Here is a 20,223-nt window from a genome sequence, read left to right as displayed (position 1 = left end):
TTGGTCTCTGATTTTATAAAATAAATTTCCCCCCAAAAATGAGACTTATCACCCAGTGCAAATTATATGGTTTTTTTTTTCATTGTGCATTTTTGGCTGGTGCGACTTTTACTCGGGAGCGACTTACAGTCCGAAAAACACGGTACATAGAAGATCCTTGTAAAGATCTCCGCGGGTTTGGAGAACATGTCATATACATTTGTCAGAGCACATGAATCAGAAAGCCCATTTGCTAAAAAAATTGTTTTGATGATAAAACTGTTCAGATAATTTTACTATGACAATCCGAGAGTCAATAAAGAATTTCCACTTGTTTAAAAACAAGCTTAATTCTATGCATCAACAAATGCAAATGAAAATGATGATTTATTGCAGAGAGATCACAAAGTCAGTTCCAATCAGAGTTGCATTCATCTTAACGGGACTGAAGAGTGCTTCAATATGTTCATGATGCAGACCCTGCCACACTATGTTGCTCAAGTCCCAGCCCTTTCCTCCCTTGCTTTTATCTGACATAGGCTATGGTGAGAATGCTGATCAGGGCTTCCAACCACAGTCTGTGGTTACTTACAGTTGACGATCACATTGACATATTTGACATCAGGCGTGGCAACGTCATTGCTGGCCTTGCATTCATAGCGACCTGCTTGGTTTCGCATTATACCAATGATGTCCAGGTACTCCTCTCCTTCCAATGGCTCTGCTGCAAGAGAAAAAGATACATTAGATTTTTCCACTTACACCTGCTAGAAACCACTACTCATGTGAAGTGCTAGTGTGGGTGAATAACCACGACAAACCCTGATTCATTGCTAGTAATATGCATTTGAATATACTTTGAATGTTGAAAATGTTGCAGTTTAGAGATTATAATAGTATAGCTGAATGTGTTTCACGTTTAATTAGAATTTGCTATTTCCATTGAAATTGCATGAGAAGCATGTAATGAAACTAAATGAAAAATGCCATTGCTTTTCTGTCCATGAAGTTGCAAAAACAGCTGAAAGCAGCAGAATCAATAAGTGTTCAAGTTTTCAAAAATAGTAGCTCACTTGTGCTGAACAAGCCTCACATCTTTGATTGCTTTTGAATCCACTTGGCATTGGCATGATAAAAATAATAATAACCCCAAATTACACTCATTCAAAATGTTACAAATTCGAAGATAAAATGTTAAAAGGTAAAAAAAAACACCCCCGTGTTAATACATCACAATGTTCATTGAGGTGATCAGATGTCCTGCAACTGCGCGGGGGAGGAAAGTCATCAGAGCAATCTGATTGGATTTTAGCCTGCTATGGTCTTTTGGTGATGCCATGGCCTCACATTTTTCTCTGAGTAGTTTCTAATCCATTGCTAGAGATGCTATCATGTGATACTAAACTCACGCATACACTCACGCATGTACAATAGCATTTGCACAATAAGCTGCGATGTGGTTTCCTCTGCTTTAGTTAGTGAAGGATGGCATCTGCTTATGTCGATCATCGATAGAAGTAAAAGGAAGAGACTTTGATGCAGGTTCTTTGCATATTGATCACTGATTAGTCAGAGTAATCATTAGTTTGTGACATTACACCATGCTTAGGCTGCGCAAAAACATCTCATTTGGAAAGATGTGTAATTTCGCATAAATGTGTTATGCGCCTGTGCAAATAGTTAAGGGAGGCGCAGGAGTGTGAAGTTTCACACTTTACTCTCAATTCTCTTGCCCTGCTTTGCTGAAAGTTTTGCTCACACAGAGCGCCAGTAAAAAATATTTTATTAGGGCTGGCAAATGATTACAATTTGTAATCAGATTAATCACGGTTTTAATTAGTTATTAAGTAATTAATCATGATTAATCATCATTTGCAACTATGTCTGAAATATGCCCATTTCTATTGTATTTTATTAACAGGATGATAAACGACAGGACACGGTTGACATCTCTAAACAGCTCTAAATGAACTGAAAATTTAAATCACGCTAAAAGAGACTACACATTTCTGATCATCTATGTGCCTAACACTAGTCGCTTTCACAGTAGCAGACATTTGAATCACACCTTATTATGAGCAGCGTTGACAGACACCACATAATTTACGTTGAATTCACGTGTTTTGAATGTTTTTTTAAGAGTTGCGCAGTGCTCTTGAATGCATGATCATGTGAACAGCGCCTAGCCAGCACAGACAGTACAGAGATAGGCAGGTGCTGCTCCATACACAAAGAAAGGAGAAAAATATGGAGGTGTTCATCGTTTGTGTCCATTATATGAACCCCTAAGTGAGTTTAATAGTTATGTTTGTATGAAGAGTTACTTTAATATCTACTTATTGTTATTGTTTGTCTTTCTGACTATAAACGCATACTAAAGATGTTGGTGTAATGTTCGTAGTCTGGCGTGAATGCACCTCGGGAGGAATGAGGAAGTGTCATTCTGAGGATTGAAAGAGACTTGTTTGCGAGTTGGAGATACATGTAGGGTGTTGGAATTGCACTGCTGTTGATGTGTTAAGGTAGGAAAAAGGTCAGAAAAAAGCATCAGACTTTGCGTGGGCTACACTGTGCCATCATAAATAAGAGAAGTGGCTTAACTGATTTAAATCTTTTTATGAATTTATAAATAATGAACATGTAATTTTGGACAGTGCTATTTATTATGAAATTATGTATTTGACTGTGCACAAATACAGGTATGTGTGCGGTCACACAGCATAACTATCAACTAACTAGCTACCAGCCAGCGCTTGGTGTGACATATAAAATACTTGTTGGACAGCGACTGGCATACAGATATGTATTGTGGCTGAGGTATCCAGCCAATCATATGTGCCCTTGCCCACTTTTTAAGTGTGTCACCAATGTTGTTTGCTTGCTAAAACAAGTAATATGCAGCTTGCTATGTAGAACGAACCAGAAAAGACATAGATAGAGACGTAAATGGTAAGACTGTCAATGTGTTGCCATGCAAATCCGATCTATTCATTTGAATTCTGGATAACAGGGGTGAGGGAAAACACAGCATGAGGTGAAAGGACCATAAAAGAAAAAAACAAAGCAGTAGAGATAATTAGAATGAAAGATGCGTGGACGCAACTGGGTTATTAGTTTAATCGGGCAATTTAACTGTCAATGATTTCGCCCGGCGTGTTGATAAAGCAATATTATCAAAGTGTGATGGACGTGATTGACTCGCTAAAGAAATATTTAATGACAATGCAACATTTCCCACATCTTTGTCCGCACTCGCAGGAGAATACAACTTCCTGCATATGAAGTGCATATTATCTATTTAATGAAGTGTAATGAAGACAGATTAGGTAATCTTGTCCAAAGGGAATTGTGTGCGTGTGTGTGTGTGTGTGTGTGTGTGGAGTATATGTGTGTGCATGCGAGGTATGTGGTGTCTTAATGTCCCTATGGTTTGGAGCATGCATGCATGAATGGGCATGAAGACACCTTGAAGGTTTCCAGGAGACATTGAAGGCAGTGACTAAAGGGAGCACATTACAAAAGCTTCATGAAGCCTGGCATTACACAGGACGACATCTACATTTTACCGCTTAATCTGGCTGGAGGGGAAACAATAACTTTTTGCTCAGTGAGGAAACTCAGTTTAAAGTTGCAACACGGAATACACAACGAGACACGTTCCTCGACCATTACCAGGGGCCGACTGGCTATTGTTTTCCCAGTGGTTTGTGCTTTTAAACTACAATGATGCATATACAGTTGTTTAATAAACTAAAGGACTAGAAATCAACTGTGCAACTGTGTGGATGTACGTTGCAGTTGACAATCCAGGCTTTTAGCTAGATGGCCAGCGGTCTCGGCTCTCGTTCTGCTAACCTTGGTTTGAGCCCAGACGGTACACTGGACCAGGCGGGTTACATCAACTCCCCTGATACAAACACTCACGATTTGAATGCAGTCCATATCGACCTGTGTGTGAGGACAAAACATCTGGGTGGAGGAAGGACAATGTCATGGACTGTACTTCCCTGGTGGGATACATTTACTGCGTACACTTAAGCATCTCACAGCTGAGAATTGACATCATGAGCGAAGCCTCTCTGACAGCTTGTCTCTACTATTATTTCGAAGCAATGACAAGAAATCAGATGGAACGTTAAACTTGTCTTTCACCTCTATGCGGGTGTCTGCTTCCATTTACTTTTCTGCCACTCTTTAATTTGTGCAGCTTGACATGAAGCAATTCTAGCAAGACAATGCATTTTGTTGTTTTTACACACATTAATCTGCAGAAAGCCAGAAGGTTTTGGGAGTTGGCAGCAGCAGGCATTTGAAAGAAATTGGATGAATTTAGAGTCCTGGAAGAAGTACACTTCTTCTCCTAAGTGGCTGGTGGATATAAATTTGCATTGCACAGGCAGGTTTAGGCTGCTGTGCAAGTTTTTCCACATCAATTTGTGAACTCTGTAGACACGAGGGAGGAGCGGCAGTGGCAACCGTATATGTGCCCTGCCACCAGAAGTGAAAGCGGGCATGGAAGAGGGGCGGGGTGGTACTGTGGAGGCTGTGAAACACAAACCGGCCAATTCTGTTAGGGAATAAATGTAATCATTTGCATATCCTCATGCATCATTCATCAGTATTATTTTTCCACTGTGTGAAACACTGCATTTAGTTTGCAAATGCTAATTTATGTTAAGCAGCTGACTTCATAGTTGGGTAACATGAAAGACTTTTTTTTCTGCATTTGTTTGCATATGACCACAACATACACATCCCTCGGGAACTTTAACAGTGCCTGTGTGTATCTTTATCAAACGCATACAGAGTCTGCTATCAGTGTGACTGAAAGGACGGGTCATCACTTAATTACTTGGTGACTGTTCTCATCAACACACTCCTCATTGTGGTGACAATGATTTAAAAAAAAAAAACAAAACGGTCTGAAATAGTCAACTGTAAGCTCTAATAGCAAGGATTCCAAGAAATTCAAATACAGTCAAACCTGTCTTAGTGGCCACCTTTATAGAAGGGCCACCTGCCTATAGCAGCCACTGAAAAATCCCCCCCAGCAAATTTACATGTTATAGACCCTGTGTATAGCAGTCACCTGTCCAACGCAGCCAGCGGCCACCCATTTTGTCTCCCTTGGTCAATATCTGACTGCATATAGCAGCCAAATTACCAACTCAAGTAGAAGCTTCATGCACGAAAAAGTTTTGTTTTTCAATCAGTGAAGGCGTCGTGTGTAGACTTTAATTACTGAGTCCTAGCTCAGTCACAATCATTCACAAGATCCACACCAACTGTCAGTTGTTCCACATGAAAAAGCCGTCTTCTTTTGAGCTTGCTATTTCCTGGTTAAACATGTAACTTTAAGAGCATTTGCACCAAAACAGTACCGCAAAGTAGGCTGGGAACAGGACGTGCTCCCAGCGACGCTACAATAAAAAAAAAAACATATGCTCGCATGCATGCGGCAGCGGGAGCAAAACTGAGTTCGGTTGTACTTAACTGAAGTATTTTATCAGTTATCAGTTATTATTAAGCCTCTAGCTTCCTTTTAGTAAGTAAAAACCTTGGCTATGATTGTCATGTAGACCTACAAAGTACACTTGGAAGAACAAGAGGTGAATAAATGTATTGCAACTGATGTGAAACTGATGAGGGGTAGGATTAAATAAGCTTTGCTTCTTCCTACTCCTTTTTGGACATGCAAAATTGTGAATTGTACTATGTGATGTGCTACTGTTTGACTCATGCATGTTCAGGATTAAAACCATGAACCATGATAATAACAAGCCTAGTAGTGCTGTACAACTTTTATCAGCAGTCCGCAGTGCCAACTACTGGTCAACATTATTATTATTATTATTTATTTCCCTTTTTTTTACTTTTTTTTCCTCTACTGGTCAACATTCAAACTGGACGCCAACCTGTCTATAGAGGCCACCTGTCTATAGCGGCCACTTTTGCAGACTCCCTCTAGTGGCCGCCTTAGACAAGTTTGACTGTACATCAACCGTGTGAGTCACATTTTAACTGATGATACTGCTGACATCACACGAAGGACGCGTTCACAAATAAATGCATGTCATACCACATGCATTATGCGTTGTGTTCAATGTCCTGATACACTTGGCAACAGTAGACTGGACATGAGGTGAGTTCGATATTGGCTTTCTTACCGATATCGCGTCATTATCACACCAATGTCAACCAATCCCATGCCTTCATGCTCTCTAATGAATTGCTCCACTCTCTTCTGCTTTGACGCTTACTTGCATCGGTAGAGCTTTCTGTCTGGCAGTATATTGTATAACTCTGCACACTCATTAGCACCTGCGGTAATCCAATGAGTCGATACAAGAAATTACAGATAAACTGAACCACAGGCAAAAACATTGTCTCGTTTATAGGTGTTTCCCGTTCTTATTATTTTTCAACAAGGAAAGACCAACATAATAATAATTTTTTTTATCAGTCTTGCCCAAGACAGGTAGCAACACAGTTCATTGCAAGCAAACATACACAACATTCAACACACTCAAACATTATGCATCAACAGAATATTATATAAAAAAAAATATATATATATGTCCAAAGCCACTTCATGACTCAGGTTCATATGGGAAAGAAAGCGCTGAGCTTGTGTAGCGGTGTGACTTTATAAACAACGTGAGTAAGCTCTATTGCACAGTCAGACTCATCGATGAATCCATCAGGCTGGCCAAAAAGGAGCCAAACTTCTGTCATTACGATCACTGTAGGCCGGTCTCAGTTTACCTGTCAACCTTCCCGTTTCCACTGGGAAACTACAGTATTTTGCCCTTCGTTCCCGGCGCCCTCCTTTTTGAAAAGTTTCCTGTCGTTTAACTTTCAGCCAGAGCATCACAGCTCAGCCACTACATCAGTGTAACTCTATAGAAATAAGGGATGGATGGTATTCATATTTACATGCTTGATACAGCTGGAGACCTGCAGGGGAGGTTTGACCCGATTGCTCTGAGGAGGACCTGTTTGCACCTTACTCGACACTCCAACAAATTAGCAGTCTATACAACCCCTGGCAAAAAATATGGAATTAAAAAATATGTTTAATTTTTTAGAAAAAAAAGCAGATCACAGACATGACACAAAACTAGAGTCATTTCAAATGGCATTTTCTGGCTTTAAGAAACACTAAAATAAAACAATTGGTAGTCAGTGACTTTTTTAGACCAAGCAGAGGCAAAAAAAAATGGAATCACTCAATTCTGAGGAAAAAAATATGGAACCATGAAAAACAAAAGAACACTTCAACAAACCACCAGTGCTTTTTGCACAACCTCTGGCTTTTAGAACAGCTTGCAGTCCCTGAGGCATGGATTTAAATGAGTGACAAACAGTACTCTTCATCACTCTGGCTCCATCGTTTGTCCGATTGCTGTTACCAGAGGAGCCTTGCAGGTTGGAGCCTTCTCATGGACCATTTTCTTCAACTTCCACCACAGACTTTCGATTGGATTGAAATCCAGACTATTTGCAGGCCATCAACTTGACCTTATGTGTCTTTTTTTGCTCTATGACAAGATGCATTATCATCTTGAAAAATGATTTCATCATCCCCAAACATCCTTTCAATGGATGGGATGAGGAAAGTGTGCAAAATGTCAACGTAAACCTGTGCTTTTCTTGAAGATGTCTCCCCAGTGCTTCTACCTGACATGCAGCCCCAGGTCATCAATGACTGTGGAAATTTGCATATTTTCTTCAGGCAGTCGTCTTCATAAATCTCATTGGAACGACACCAAACAAAAGCTCCAGCATCATGCATGCCTTTAACAGCCTCCCCATGTTGTTTGTACTTGGTACAGATTTTCCACACAGCTGACTGTGAACAACCAACATCTTTTGCAACATTGCGTGATGATTTACCTCCTTTAAGAAGTTGGATAATCCTCTCCTTTGTTTCCAGTGACATCTCTTGTGTTGGAGCCGTGATTCATGTCAGTACACTTGGTGCGACAGCTCTCCAAGTTGTGATCACTCCTTTTTAACTGCAGACTAACGAACACATCTTAGCTTATCCAGGTGTTAGTTTTGGCAATGAATATTTACAGGGTGACTCCATAATTTTTTCCTCAGAATTGAGTGATTCCATATTTTTTTCCCTCTGCTTGGTTTAAAAAAGTAACCGCCACTGACTACCACTATTTTTTTTCTTAATTTCTTGTACTGTGTCTTAACGCCAGAAAGTTGCCATTTGAAATGACTTTACTGTAGTTTTGTGTCATGTTTGGGATGTGCTTTTTTTCTATAACATTAAACAACTGAATGAACATCCTTCGATACTGGTGATAATTTTTGCCAGGAGATGTCCAACATTTAAGAACAAAATACCCAGCTGAGGGCCATGTGAGGATGAGTGATAGATGAGTAATAAAGAAATGAGTGGCACAGAAGACGAGGAGAAAGATTTCCAGACGAGGTGATAATCCAGGGGGGACTTTTACTGAGCCCTGTCTTGGAACATGGCCGGCACTGCTGCGGCTCGGTTTAGCAGGGGTGTCAAGGGCACTCAGCATCAAAACTCTGAAAGCATGCCCTGCCAAGAACTATTCTAAAAGGGTTATGACTTCAATATTCAGCTGTATCATAGAGCATAATAGTTTGGGCTGCGGTCCAAATCAGTACATCTCTGCAGACATCTTTGTAGCATTGGTAGAGATTCCGAGCTTAGTCATACTCTAGTGAACTGCTTGAGGGCCATATGACTTGCTCAAGGACACTGCCTCAACAAACATGGCTGCTGATGGACACTTAAGAAGTGTTGACAGATTCAAAGTGTTTTCCAACTATGTGGCACTCTTCATAGAATGAAGATGAAGTGACTGCTTATGACTTGAATTTAAATAGTCTGTGTCTGACTTCTTTCTTTACACGCTGCTGACATGTCCAGTTGTGTCTTTGCTTGAGTGGATCAAAGGTTCAGTTGTGTCCCCCGCAGCATTAGATGACTGACTCTATCGGACCAGAGAGGTAAGATGCATAATTGGGTATGGATTGACTCTGGGTGTTTCTATAAGTAATGATAAGAATGGCTGCACAGCTAATGAACCTGTCCATTAGCATACAAAAACCCTGTTCACACCATGTATCCCTTCTTCCTTTCTTTCCCGTTCCTTATTCCTTTTCTCCTTGCCTAAGGATTGCACAGCTTTTCCCAGTTGCTCCGCTTTGCCACTCTGCATGGGTCCTTTCTGTGCCATGCAGTAGCAGGATCTACCAGAAGGAAATATAATTCTCAAACGTGTTTGACTTGTATTTTGGTGGCCTGTGCGGTACTCCTTGAGGAACTGACCAGCAGCTCCATCTGCTCCCCTCCTGTGCTCAGCAGGGAGCCACCATTCTACCACCAGCCAGGAGAGTATCTCTCGACCTTTTAGCATTCATTCTGATTGGTTAAAAAAGCAGAAATGGTTTCTGGCACTATACCAGCTGTATGAACAATAACCTCTAAAGTGGTACTAAAGTGGTTGGTACACTTGACAATACAGTAGTCCTTCGTTTATCACGGTTAATTGGTTCCAGACCTGACCGTGAAGTAGGATTCAACAGGGTTTCCGCTCCATGAAATGGATCATGGCGCCCAACCACGGTAAAATAAAAGCTGCCACACTTGGGAAATTTGGTTTTCTTTTGCACAAAAACAATGTTAAGTCATACAGAGTATAAACGGACATACTGTATATGCCATATCAGTGGTGCCCATTACTGTGATCACAAAGGTAATGTGGGTCACGTGTCACACACATCATAACCGTGACTTTGTAGATGTCATATGACATCCGTCAGCTGACATTAAGCCCCATTCTGATTCGCTCTTGTGCCTTGGCGGCAAAAAAAGAGGAGAACAGATGTCCGTAGCCACACATGGATAATGCAACTTTCATCTTTATTATTCCAATTACAGATAAACTAACTCAGCGGAAGGTGCCTACAGTATATCTAGAACAAAAGCTATCCGTTCACTTGTAGCGGCTAGTTTTGTAGAAATAAAGTCAGTTGTTTCATGACTACGCTTCACGTCATTAACTCCACTTTACAAATGTGCGTTTTCTATAAGTTCGTTTGTCAAACTACTACTTCATGATGAATTGGAAAATATGCCCATTACTGAAAGGTTTGTAAATATGTTGCCTTGACTTCGGCCGCATTGTCTGTTGCATAATCCTTTTAATTTCTCAGATACAGTATCTAATGTTTTATAGCAAATGCTAACTGGATGTAATACATGAAATGTATGTATAATGAACGCCTATGTTGCTATTTTCACTGACATACTACTCGGCTAATGTACACAGCTATTGAGGAATTATGTGTAATAATCTTTATTGGCATATTGATTTGAATTGTGAACCCTTGAAATCACTCATCAGTAATTGGAGTTGTCATTACTACCCACATAATACCTATAAATTGAGGTTTTTCTATTTTGACGATCTGTGTTGACGTTTTTATCTAGAGTTTCGAAAGTTGAGCAAAAACTTCTGAGGTTCGTGCTGAAGTGACTGTAAAAAAAAAAATGTATTAAGGTCCGAGGTGAGCTGCAACCCATGCCAGCTAGATACACAGGACCCATAGAGACAGACACTGAGCAGGAAGGGCACTGAGCCCATGCCGCCTGCACACGAGTCAGGCAAGTCTACCACTAGACCAGTAGACCATCACCTTATGTGATATTATAGTTCGATTTTTCAGTTTCGCTTCCTGTACATGGCATGGCCACGTGTAAAACTTTTCCATAAAGTAGAGACCAGCAGTGTGCGGTCAGGGCCAGCAAACCCTTCTCTGCTGGGCTAACCACTACCACAATTTTTTTTATTGTCCAATCAGATTTCAGCTTCTTTGTGTTGCCATATCAATGTAAGGGCCTTCAGAATCAAATTCGTAGTCATCCTGGCGATGTCGCTATCACATACACAGTAGAAATGGGGCTGTTTTTGATTTCTGATTTGCCTCAAAGCCAGCTTGCAGGCCCCCAGTTCTGACTGGTTGATCAGAGCAAAGAGGCAGGCCCCCTGTCTTGATTGGTTGATCAAAGCAAAGTTTGGAGATGTCTGAACCTTTAATCAGGCCGTTCTATTTGTGCCCGTCACTTTTGGCTGAGCGCCATGTTTACAAGCACCGTTGTACCGGTGGCAATTCATCACTAACTCAAAGTTATTAGCAGTAATGTAAGTCAGGTGTATTGGTGTATTGGTATCCCAAGATAAGGGGACTTATATTGGTAAAATATTGTAGTCTAATTCTGTAGCAAGCTCACGACGGCCACGGCTATCTTACTTAGTCTGCTGGGGTTCCCTCTTCTCTAAACGGCTGTATGGCGCATTGCTAGTGAGGCCGTTACTCTATACGTCCGACTGTGGTTCAAAACCCTGCTGTGGCGTGTAGTCACTATCATCTTTATACTCTGGCTGTCTCTGTTGACTTGTGAAAAAAACACCCACGTACCCAATGCACCGCCCTCCACTGGTAGAGACAGGATAATCGACTTTGAAGATACAAGAAAAACAGCCAGTCTAGAACCTGTCTTGATAATTTTAAAACATAACTGATGTAACAACCATGCAATGTACTGATGCTCTCACCACCTGATGGCTGGTACTCTAGTCTTTGAGCTGCTTATTTAGATTAAAGTCATATAAAGATAAAATTGACTAATGATCAATATGATATATGTATAACATTTATGCATATAACCCATGTGCAAGTCACATATTAAAACTGAAATGAATGTTTATTAAACAAGTAGAGTCAAGTTTTATTTAGATGGTATATCTGGAAGAAAATTAAACCATGAAGTTTCATTATCCATGCAATGTTAACTACCCTGCAATCGCAGACAGATGCATGAGTTTTAAAGCAGGTGGTGATGTGAGCATATTTTGAAATTCCAGTGTGCTTTTACCTCTACAGAAGTAGGACCTTGAAGGGTGGTGGTTGCTGCTTTTGTATCACTGGTATTAGAATTTTGGCAATAGTGACTTTATTTATCTGCCTCCACTGTAAAATAATGAAATGCAATGTGAAAATTGTGGCCATAGCTTTAAAATATGTCATTCTGAAACAGATAAAGCATTGTCACCTTTACTTTTACACAGAAGTACAGTAAAGAGGGATATTGCTGCAACTCTGCAAGCTTCACACAACTCCGCATCTCACACATTAGACCAGGGGTCGGCAACCCGCGGCTCCGGAGGTGCACGCGGCTCTTCAGCCTCCTGTTGTGGCTCCCTTGGTGACTTTTTTTTTATCACCGAGGGGGAAATGTGCATTTTCAAAAAGAATGTGAAATATCCGACTCACCGTAAGTCTATGAATGTATCTGGACTGCGTTCTGACGGCTGATTGGATGAGCAAGAGAAGGGGAGGTAGGCTAGTGTATGAAGTGAGTCTCACTAGAGAGAAAATATGTTTTATAACTAGAAGCGCGCTGTAGCTATGTCTTGGAAGCCCGTGACACGCAGCACGCTAATCGCCTAGGTGGTGACTCCGAGAGAGGGAGATACTGTAGTGTGCCACGGGAGCTGACGATGCATTGACCGCCTGTGACTCTTGTGAGGTGGGGCGGGACTCTCGCAAACAACCGCAAATACATGCTTTCACTTAGTCTACCAAAAACCAGTGCTTTCACTACGTCTCCAAATACCAGTTCCTACACTGGTCACTAGTCACTTTTGGGAAAATAAGTCACCAAGAGAGTTAGGAAAGTCGTCAGACTTAGTGAGAAAATGGCCAAGTTGGCAACACTTGACTGCACATTTTACAAGCTGTGTAATGTTTTGCGGCTCCAGACCTATTTTACTTTTACTGGAAGAGGAGGCAAAATAGCTCTTTTGATGCTAAAGGTTGCCGACCCCTGCATTAGACAGTCAGTGCCAGAATCAGTGTGACGTATAAAATACTACTTGAATAGTGACAATTGTTTTCATTTTCAACACAAAAAGGCGAGAGAAGTCATTTTCCAATGTCAAACTTCACCTTCACCTGTTGTTTGTAACTCTGAAAGCAGGACATTGCCTTATAACATTCCAGTGCTATTTATAAAGAAAAAAACAGGCAGTGTGTAAGGGTCCATTGCCATGCCATCCATGCACTATATACAGTATATATATACTGTATATATATATATATACATATATATATATATATATATATATATATATATATATATATATATACTGTATAGTGCATGAATTGGCATAAAACCATCTTTTAAGCAAGCATGTAAACACCTTAATCAGATTGTGTTTGGCTGTCAGTTTAACATTGTGCGATTGGAAACTAGTTCTCTCTCAAGCATGTCCTGAGCACACGCCAGTTTCCACGGTGGGCTATAATTCGGATTTAATTGTGGCCAAATGGGTCTGATTATGCAGAAATTGCTAAATGTTCGCTGTGTGGACATTGCCAGTACCTGTTCAAAAGCGAATGTGTGTTCATTTTCGGTGATTCTAACTTTAAGCAGGCATTACATCCCGACGTACATGCCCCTACGTGCAAAATTGGGGCAACTCGCAGGAGACACGCACGTGGCTCGCAAGGATTTTCAGACCTGAAGACAGCAAGCAAACCCGTAGGAAGAAAATTGGGATGCAAATGATTTTCTGCATGCAGGAAAACCTTGCACGAAGCCAGGTCGCATGGGTAAGGTAGAGGAGGAGTGTGTGTGTCGCAAGTTTAACAGAACATTGTGTACATTGCCCGGCCACGGCAGCGGCTTCTCCCGCAGCGGACGGGCGACAGCTGTACACTCTGGTTCTCCCGACCTCCGTGGATGCATGGCAGCTGCTCACACAGCGTATCCGACATTAATGCGTCTTGTCCGCCCACACCAGGAGGCTTCTGCCGGCCAACACTCTGGTTCTCCCGACCTTTGTGGATGCATGGGGCTGTTCACATAGCGTATCCGACATTAATGCACCCTACCCGGCCACGGCGGGTGGCTCTTCCCGCTGTGCACTGGTTCTCTCGGTCACAATAGCCGTAGGTGCCGTAGGAAAGCAGTACGCCCATCTTGCAATCGACGGCTTCACGAGCCTCGTACGATGCCCACACACGGTACGTCCCCAGTGAGTGAAACGTATAACAGCCTTAGATGAAGCACACCTAGCAAGCAGGAGTCGCACGCCGCACTCACGATCTAAAAGCTACCAACGGAGGGCGTGCGGTAAGCACGTGGGTGTCACAAATCTCTTGCTCCCTAAGTACGACACGCTTGCAACCCCTCTGATACCTTACTTCCTCTAAGTGTTGGCCAAGGCCAACAAATTTCCCAAAAATTGCGGATCCCGTGCGTGTGGTAACATGTACGTTGGGATGTAAGGCCCGCTTTAGCTGCGATCTAAATTGTTGCTGGGTGGCTCGTGAACGTGGAGAAAAACAAGACAACTGTGTCTTCTGTTAGAGACATAAAGTACAGTACATATGAACGGAGGAAGCTGAATGGTCGTACTTTGTGATGTGAAAAAGTAGCCATCACACCATCCTGACCTGTATTGTTTCTGCGCAACTTGATAGGCATTCAGGTCGAGATTCTCGTCAGAAATTGAAGAGAGGGCAACAGTCGTGTCCGGCAGGTAATTGTTTTGCAGCACAATGTGGCTCGTAGGAGTCCTTCTCATGCATTTGCAGCCGAGACACGGATACAGTGTTGCCAGGCATCGCGAGAGAAACAAGCGACGAGTTCTATGAAAACCAGCCCAAAACAACAGGAAACTTGGGAACCTGCAAGAAACTTTCAGAAAAAAACAAGCCCAAAGTCGTTTATGATAACTCTACCTGGCAACGCTGGCCAAGATGCTTTGTGTTTATATGTGACGTAACAGGACAACTGATTGTTTGCCTGTATGTGCCCTGCGATTGGATGGCTACCAGTCCGGGGTGTACCCCGCCTCTCGCCCGGAGTCAGCTGGGATGGGGTCCAGCATGCCTCCGCGACCCTAGTGAGGATAAGCGGCATAGAAAATGTATGGTTGAATGGAGGTCAACTGGAAAAGCCAAACATTTACCCGTGCTGAAAGGATCATAAGCGCCATCTTGAGTTTTGGGTGGCACACAACATATGGCCAATAATCATAGTGGAGATGCATATAAACAGGGATGTCACACTGGCTAATTCACTGCATAGAAAGGTACTGACTGTCTACTTGGTCAACTATACTGAGTCCGGAAACCTATGTCTACCAACTAGAAATGTACGTTTGAAGATGACCACAATGTATCCCACAAGACGTTTACATTTTCCCCCCTGTATATTCAGGGTGTACACCGACCGTCGCCCTAAGTCAGCTGGGATAGGCTCCAGCATACCCCCGCGACCCTAATGAGGAGAAGCGGCATAGAAAATGGATGGATATCCAATATGCAAGTGAATTAACATACAATTAGAGCAAATAAATGGAGAAGTTTGTAAATCACAGTTCCATCAATAGTTCAACCCTTTGACCAAAAAATATCATAAATTGTAACAATTAAAGGTGGTACATTTCATGATAGTATTTTATTTAAAAAAATACAAAAAAAAAAGAGAATTACTTTATGTTCTGGCCTCCAAAAAATTCTGAACCTGGAATGAATTTTAAACTTTGCCATACTTTCATGTTAGGAATAATGGTGTTCCATTTCTTTTACATAGATACAAAAACCTGCAAAACTCCTTATGTACAGAACTTTTTGAGCACGGCAGCCCACGTCATGTCGTTTCTTCAAATCTGACACCCGTCTATATTTAAAGACCTCGTTAGCTGAGCAAGCTTTTGTTATTGCCCAGACCGGCAAAGGAGCACTGCAGGGAGACCCCAGGCTGCCAGACATCATTATCTCTCTATACAGCCCCCCCGCATGCTATCATACTGGCTTCGACACATGGATCCTGGGGAGATACCGTAACAACAAACAACAACACTGTAACAACAATTGTTGTGTTTGCAAATAGTGTGGAGCCAACAATGCCTGTGTGGACTTACAAGAATCCAGCTTGCCAAGTCACATATGGAATAAAGAATGAAGAATTATTGACAAAGGTGGCACATGTGATTATGTGAGCTTGGCAGCCAGGTGGTTTACTACACCTGAGTTTACTACAGTTTCCTCTCACAGTCCAAAAACATGCATGTCAGGTTGATTGCAGACACCGAAGGGGGAAGCAGAGCTATTTTGTCATGTACTTGGAAAAAGCTGATTCTACAATTTCGCAGTGATAATGTTCGCTGTGTGATTAGCCAATCACACACAGCGACCACCCCTCCCTAGACAGACTCCCTCCAGCCAGAGAGAGGAAGTACCCCGGTGCATACTTCCTCAGACAGAGTTGAAAACGTCTCGTGTCAACTCCGGACAGGCTTTTTTTTAAAGGTTTTCCTCAGCTCAGCTCATATCTAAAGTTACTTGGTAAACTTGTTTTGTTACGTACGCAGTGCATTTGACAAGACAGAGCCGTAAACGGCTCGTGTTGTGCCTGGGTTTTGGTTTTTTTTCTCGGAGGTGAACGCGGTGCTTTTGAGAAAACTACAGTGAACAAGGCTGACGGATTATTTCCCTGTTTGCCATCACTGGATGTTTGCATGAATCGCCAACTTCACACAGATCATTCCAAAAATAATTAAATAATAAAGTCTTACAGCTCACTTACACACATACACAGTACACATACAGTATAGCTGAATAATAAACAAGAAATATAGCAACTTCAGATCAATCATGTCAATGTCAGACTTAAAATAATGTACCGATTTAAGACCCACCCATTTTCGGCTAAACGTCGCAGACTTTTGGTTTGTACGCCGCCCACTCTAAGTACAGATACGGATACAGATCATTTAGATGGGTGGACAGACACAGATACAGATAGTGGTGTACTCGCTCATCCCTCGCAATCATGTCAAATGCACATGTCCAAACTCTTTCAAAATCATATTTGAACAACATTTTTCTTCCAGAATACTCAGGGACCGTACAGCTCGCATTGTGTCTCACTCTAAGGAATGCGTGAGGGGAGACCTGACTGTTGGATGTGTTCCTAATAAAAATGTGTCTGAACATGAATTTATACCATCTATGTGATGAAAGAATCTGATATTGTATCGGCCAAAATCCAGAATGACAGACTTAATGATCAGTGGTGAATGGGTCTTTTTTTTACCTGAGGGGTTGAGCAGCCGCCAGGTGATTAGTGGTTCCGGCCTGCCGCTGGCCAAGCAGCTGAGCGTGACATTGCTGCCCTCATTCACCGTCATGTCTTCTGACATCTTGTAGATGTTGGCTGGAACTGCAGACAGAAAAAGACAACTGCTGTTTATGTAAATGCATAATTTGACATTACAAAGCTTTTTGAAAATGTTGCGTTTTTTTGTCCATTTGTTATTCACATTTCCAAAAGGTTTTACCGCTCAGACTTTTCCATTACAATCAGTGCTGCTTGATGGTGCCAGCTGCTTTAAGCTGCTAACATCTAGAAATGGTTGGCTGTAACAATGATGGAATACAAAAAACAAGTTAACCTTGAGTCTTGCAGTCAAAAGAAGACTTCTGAAAACTGCTGTGGAGTTTTTCCAACCACTTTCAAAGCTCTTTGAGATGCTCACACTTAAACTTTCACTACATAACATGTAATTTAATTTCCTGCTTGAGGGTTTGAACTCCTGAAAACCAAGTTTTTTTCTTATGTCATATTCTGCTGGGTATACAGTGTGTTTGGAGTTCAGCCTTTTATTCCGGAAGTGTTAATCTCCAGAAATAAATTTAAGGTGAAATTAAGTTTGCTTTAGAACGCTGTATTCAAAAATTGCCTGGGATTGTTCCACCTGAACATCTGATCTTCCTGAAACGGCAGTTGGGTTTCTGAGTGCGTCAGCAGCTAGGATGCGATATATTAGCTGGGATGTAGGGAACATACATCACTGGTTTTACAAGCTGTGGGGGGACTGGCAGGGAAATATAGATCATGTATGCACATATTACACCAGCATTTCAAAGAATGATCTATCACTTTGATTTTGAAGAATAGGGAAACATAAATAAAGGGTTTAAATGAAGAATATGTTTTCAACTGTGACAAGATGTATTTTGGACCTTGCATATGAGACACTATTTGCACTGCTTATACCATTACTTCTGTTGGCTTGCTTGCAATTTAATTAAACTCCTCACACATAATATTTTATGCTCGGGGTGTGAATCACAGGAATGTTACCAAAATTCTAATTATTTGACTTTGAGGTGATAAGCGACCCTTCAAGCAAGTTTCAAAAACATGCAACAAAACCTTTGCACTACAGAGTTTTGTTTATGTATCGTATTTGATACATCAGGTATTTATTGCAATGATTTTACACAAAGCACATTTTTCATTTAAAAAAAGAAAAACATACAGAACATTAAACGTAATTATACTTTCAACTTGTGGCTACATCAACAAAAAGTGTCAAAAGGCAACATTTGCTGTGTGTACTGCTTCATGGTAACATTTAAGAACCAGTAAAGTAGACTTACATAACATTCACCACCCTTGCTTCTTCAGTTTATTGATCCATTTTAATGCCTGGTGCAACTAAAGGTACATTTGTTTGGACAAATAAGGATTACAACTAAAAAACTTAATCATTAAAATGAGCAAGAAACTGAAAACAGAAAGTGCTGTAATCATTTTTTCATGACTGTATATTCTTTATTTGAATAGTACACACAATAATAGCAGTATGTGCTCCTTGTTAATTGCCCCGGAGATTGGGAATCTTCAAAATATAAGCTCTAGCGTAACCTCTGCATCGAAGCAAACTTACTCCTTGCTGTCCAATTGGACATCTGATGAGGTCCAGAGCAAATCTGACCGAGACCACAACACAGCTTATTAAAAAACATCAGCGAGGAAACTGACTTCATGGGGACATTTTGTGAAATAAATAAATGCAAAGACATTGCTCCTCAAGGTAAAAATGTAAAATGAATGTAATATTGGTCTTGTAATGTTGGTTTTACCAGGTAAAGCCGCTATACACTTACCTAAGCAAACCAAACTGATTTGCACTATTTGGTGGCTATGTGGTTTTTCTGAACACAGTGTTCCCTCATTTATCGTGGGGGATACGTTCCCAAAATAGCCCGCAATAATTGAAATCCGTGAAGTAGCCAATTTTTTGATTTTTTTACAATGATTATATATGTTTTAATGCTGTAAAACCCCTCACCATACACTTCATACACTTTTCTCAGACAGGCAATAACATTTTCTATCATTTCTCTTTTGTTTAAACACGCTTAAAAAAGTTCAAACCTTTGTTTGAATTTTAATGATCAACCTTAATAATCAACAAAAGAAATTAATTTGTCACTCACACATATTTCACTCCTGTGACCGTGCCATCTCATCCTGGCGCCGTTCTGCTGTAATGTAGCGCTTTTGTATCCTTGTTAAAACATACTGCTGCAGACGAACCAAAGATTCATTTACAAGCTAGCTAACAAGCAAGCTAGCGATGACACAGGAGATATGGCAGGACGGCACGAAGGAAGTTGACTGACGATAGTCTTCAGGATGCAGAAAACAACGGGCGGTGCAGACACACGAGAGAGGGAAGAGATAGACACTCAACTTCTCACAATTCAATTCTTCTTAAAGGGCCAAGCTCGGCCTGTAACTAATAAAAAAAAGAGGCACTAAAAAAATCAGCGAAACAACAAATCCGCGAAAGGTGAACCGCGATAGAGCGAGGGAACAATGTAGTCATCTTAGCATTGTTATAGTTGACTGATCTATTGTACATGTAACTGGCAGTTTTTGATTCATTACACAGTACTACGGTAGACATTAAAGTCAATGTCAGATAAAGTACAAATCAGCAACTAGTAAATACATCAGGAAAAAAAGCACAATGGTTCAAAAAAGTGCTGTGGAAATATGTTGCAGTGCTTCTTTATCAGATTCATTATTTCCCAACCATCCCCCCTTGTGTTTGCAATGTGTTTCTCCCCAAGAGTGCATGTGGACCCAGCATTACATTTCCCTCCTGCTGCTCACCCTAGATTTTTCTCATAGTCAACCCCTGCAGCATAAAAATGGTGCCTTTCCTCTGGATTTTTCACTGAATCATCAGTCCAGCACTGATGTATAACGTCAAGGCCAATGCAATCACATTTTAACAGTCTAACACCCAGAGTTTGCCTACATTAATCTTCATCCATGCCTTTCCCTCAGTTGAGGCACAGCACCTCCAGCCAGGT

At 41.2% G+C, this 20,223-nt stretch overlaps 1 protein-coding gene across 2 annotated transcripts in view; it reads right to left on the bottom strand.

Moving 5' to 3' along the window:
• The window catches only part of lsamp (limbic system associated membrane protein), a 314,265-nt gene that overhangs the window by 19,603 nt on the left and 274,439 nt on the right, over positions 1 to 20,223 (bottom strand). For both annotated transcript variants that reach the window (XM_054795076.1, XM_054795075.1), the window contains 2 exons: positions 17,147 to 17,272; positions 572 to 703 (listed from right to left, as the gene is read on the bottom strand). In XM_054795076.1, the coding sequence (XP_054651051.1) occupies positions 572 to 703; positions 17,147 to 17,272 (258 nt within the window). The remainder of the gene's footprint in view (positions 1 to 571; positions 704 to 17,146; positions 17,273 to 20,223) is intronic.

The sequence above is a fragment of the Dunckerocampus dactyliophorus genome, chromosome 12 (genome assembly GCF_027744805.1).
Source record: "Dunckerocampus dactyliophorus isolate RoL2022-P2 chromosome 12, RoL_Ddac_1.1, whole genome shotgun sequence".
NCBI classification, from domain to species: domain Eukaryota; kingdom Metazoa; phylum Chordata; class Actinopteri; order Syngnathiformes; family Syngnathidae; genus Dunckerocampus; species Dunckerocampus dactyliophorus.
Note: the sequence above shows the minus strand (reverse complement) of the source record. Positions and strands in the feature narration are given on the sequence as shown.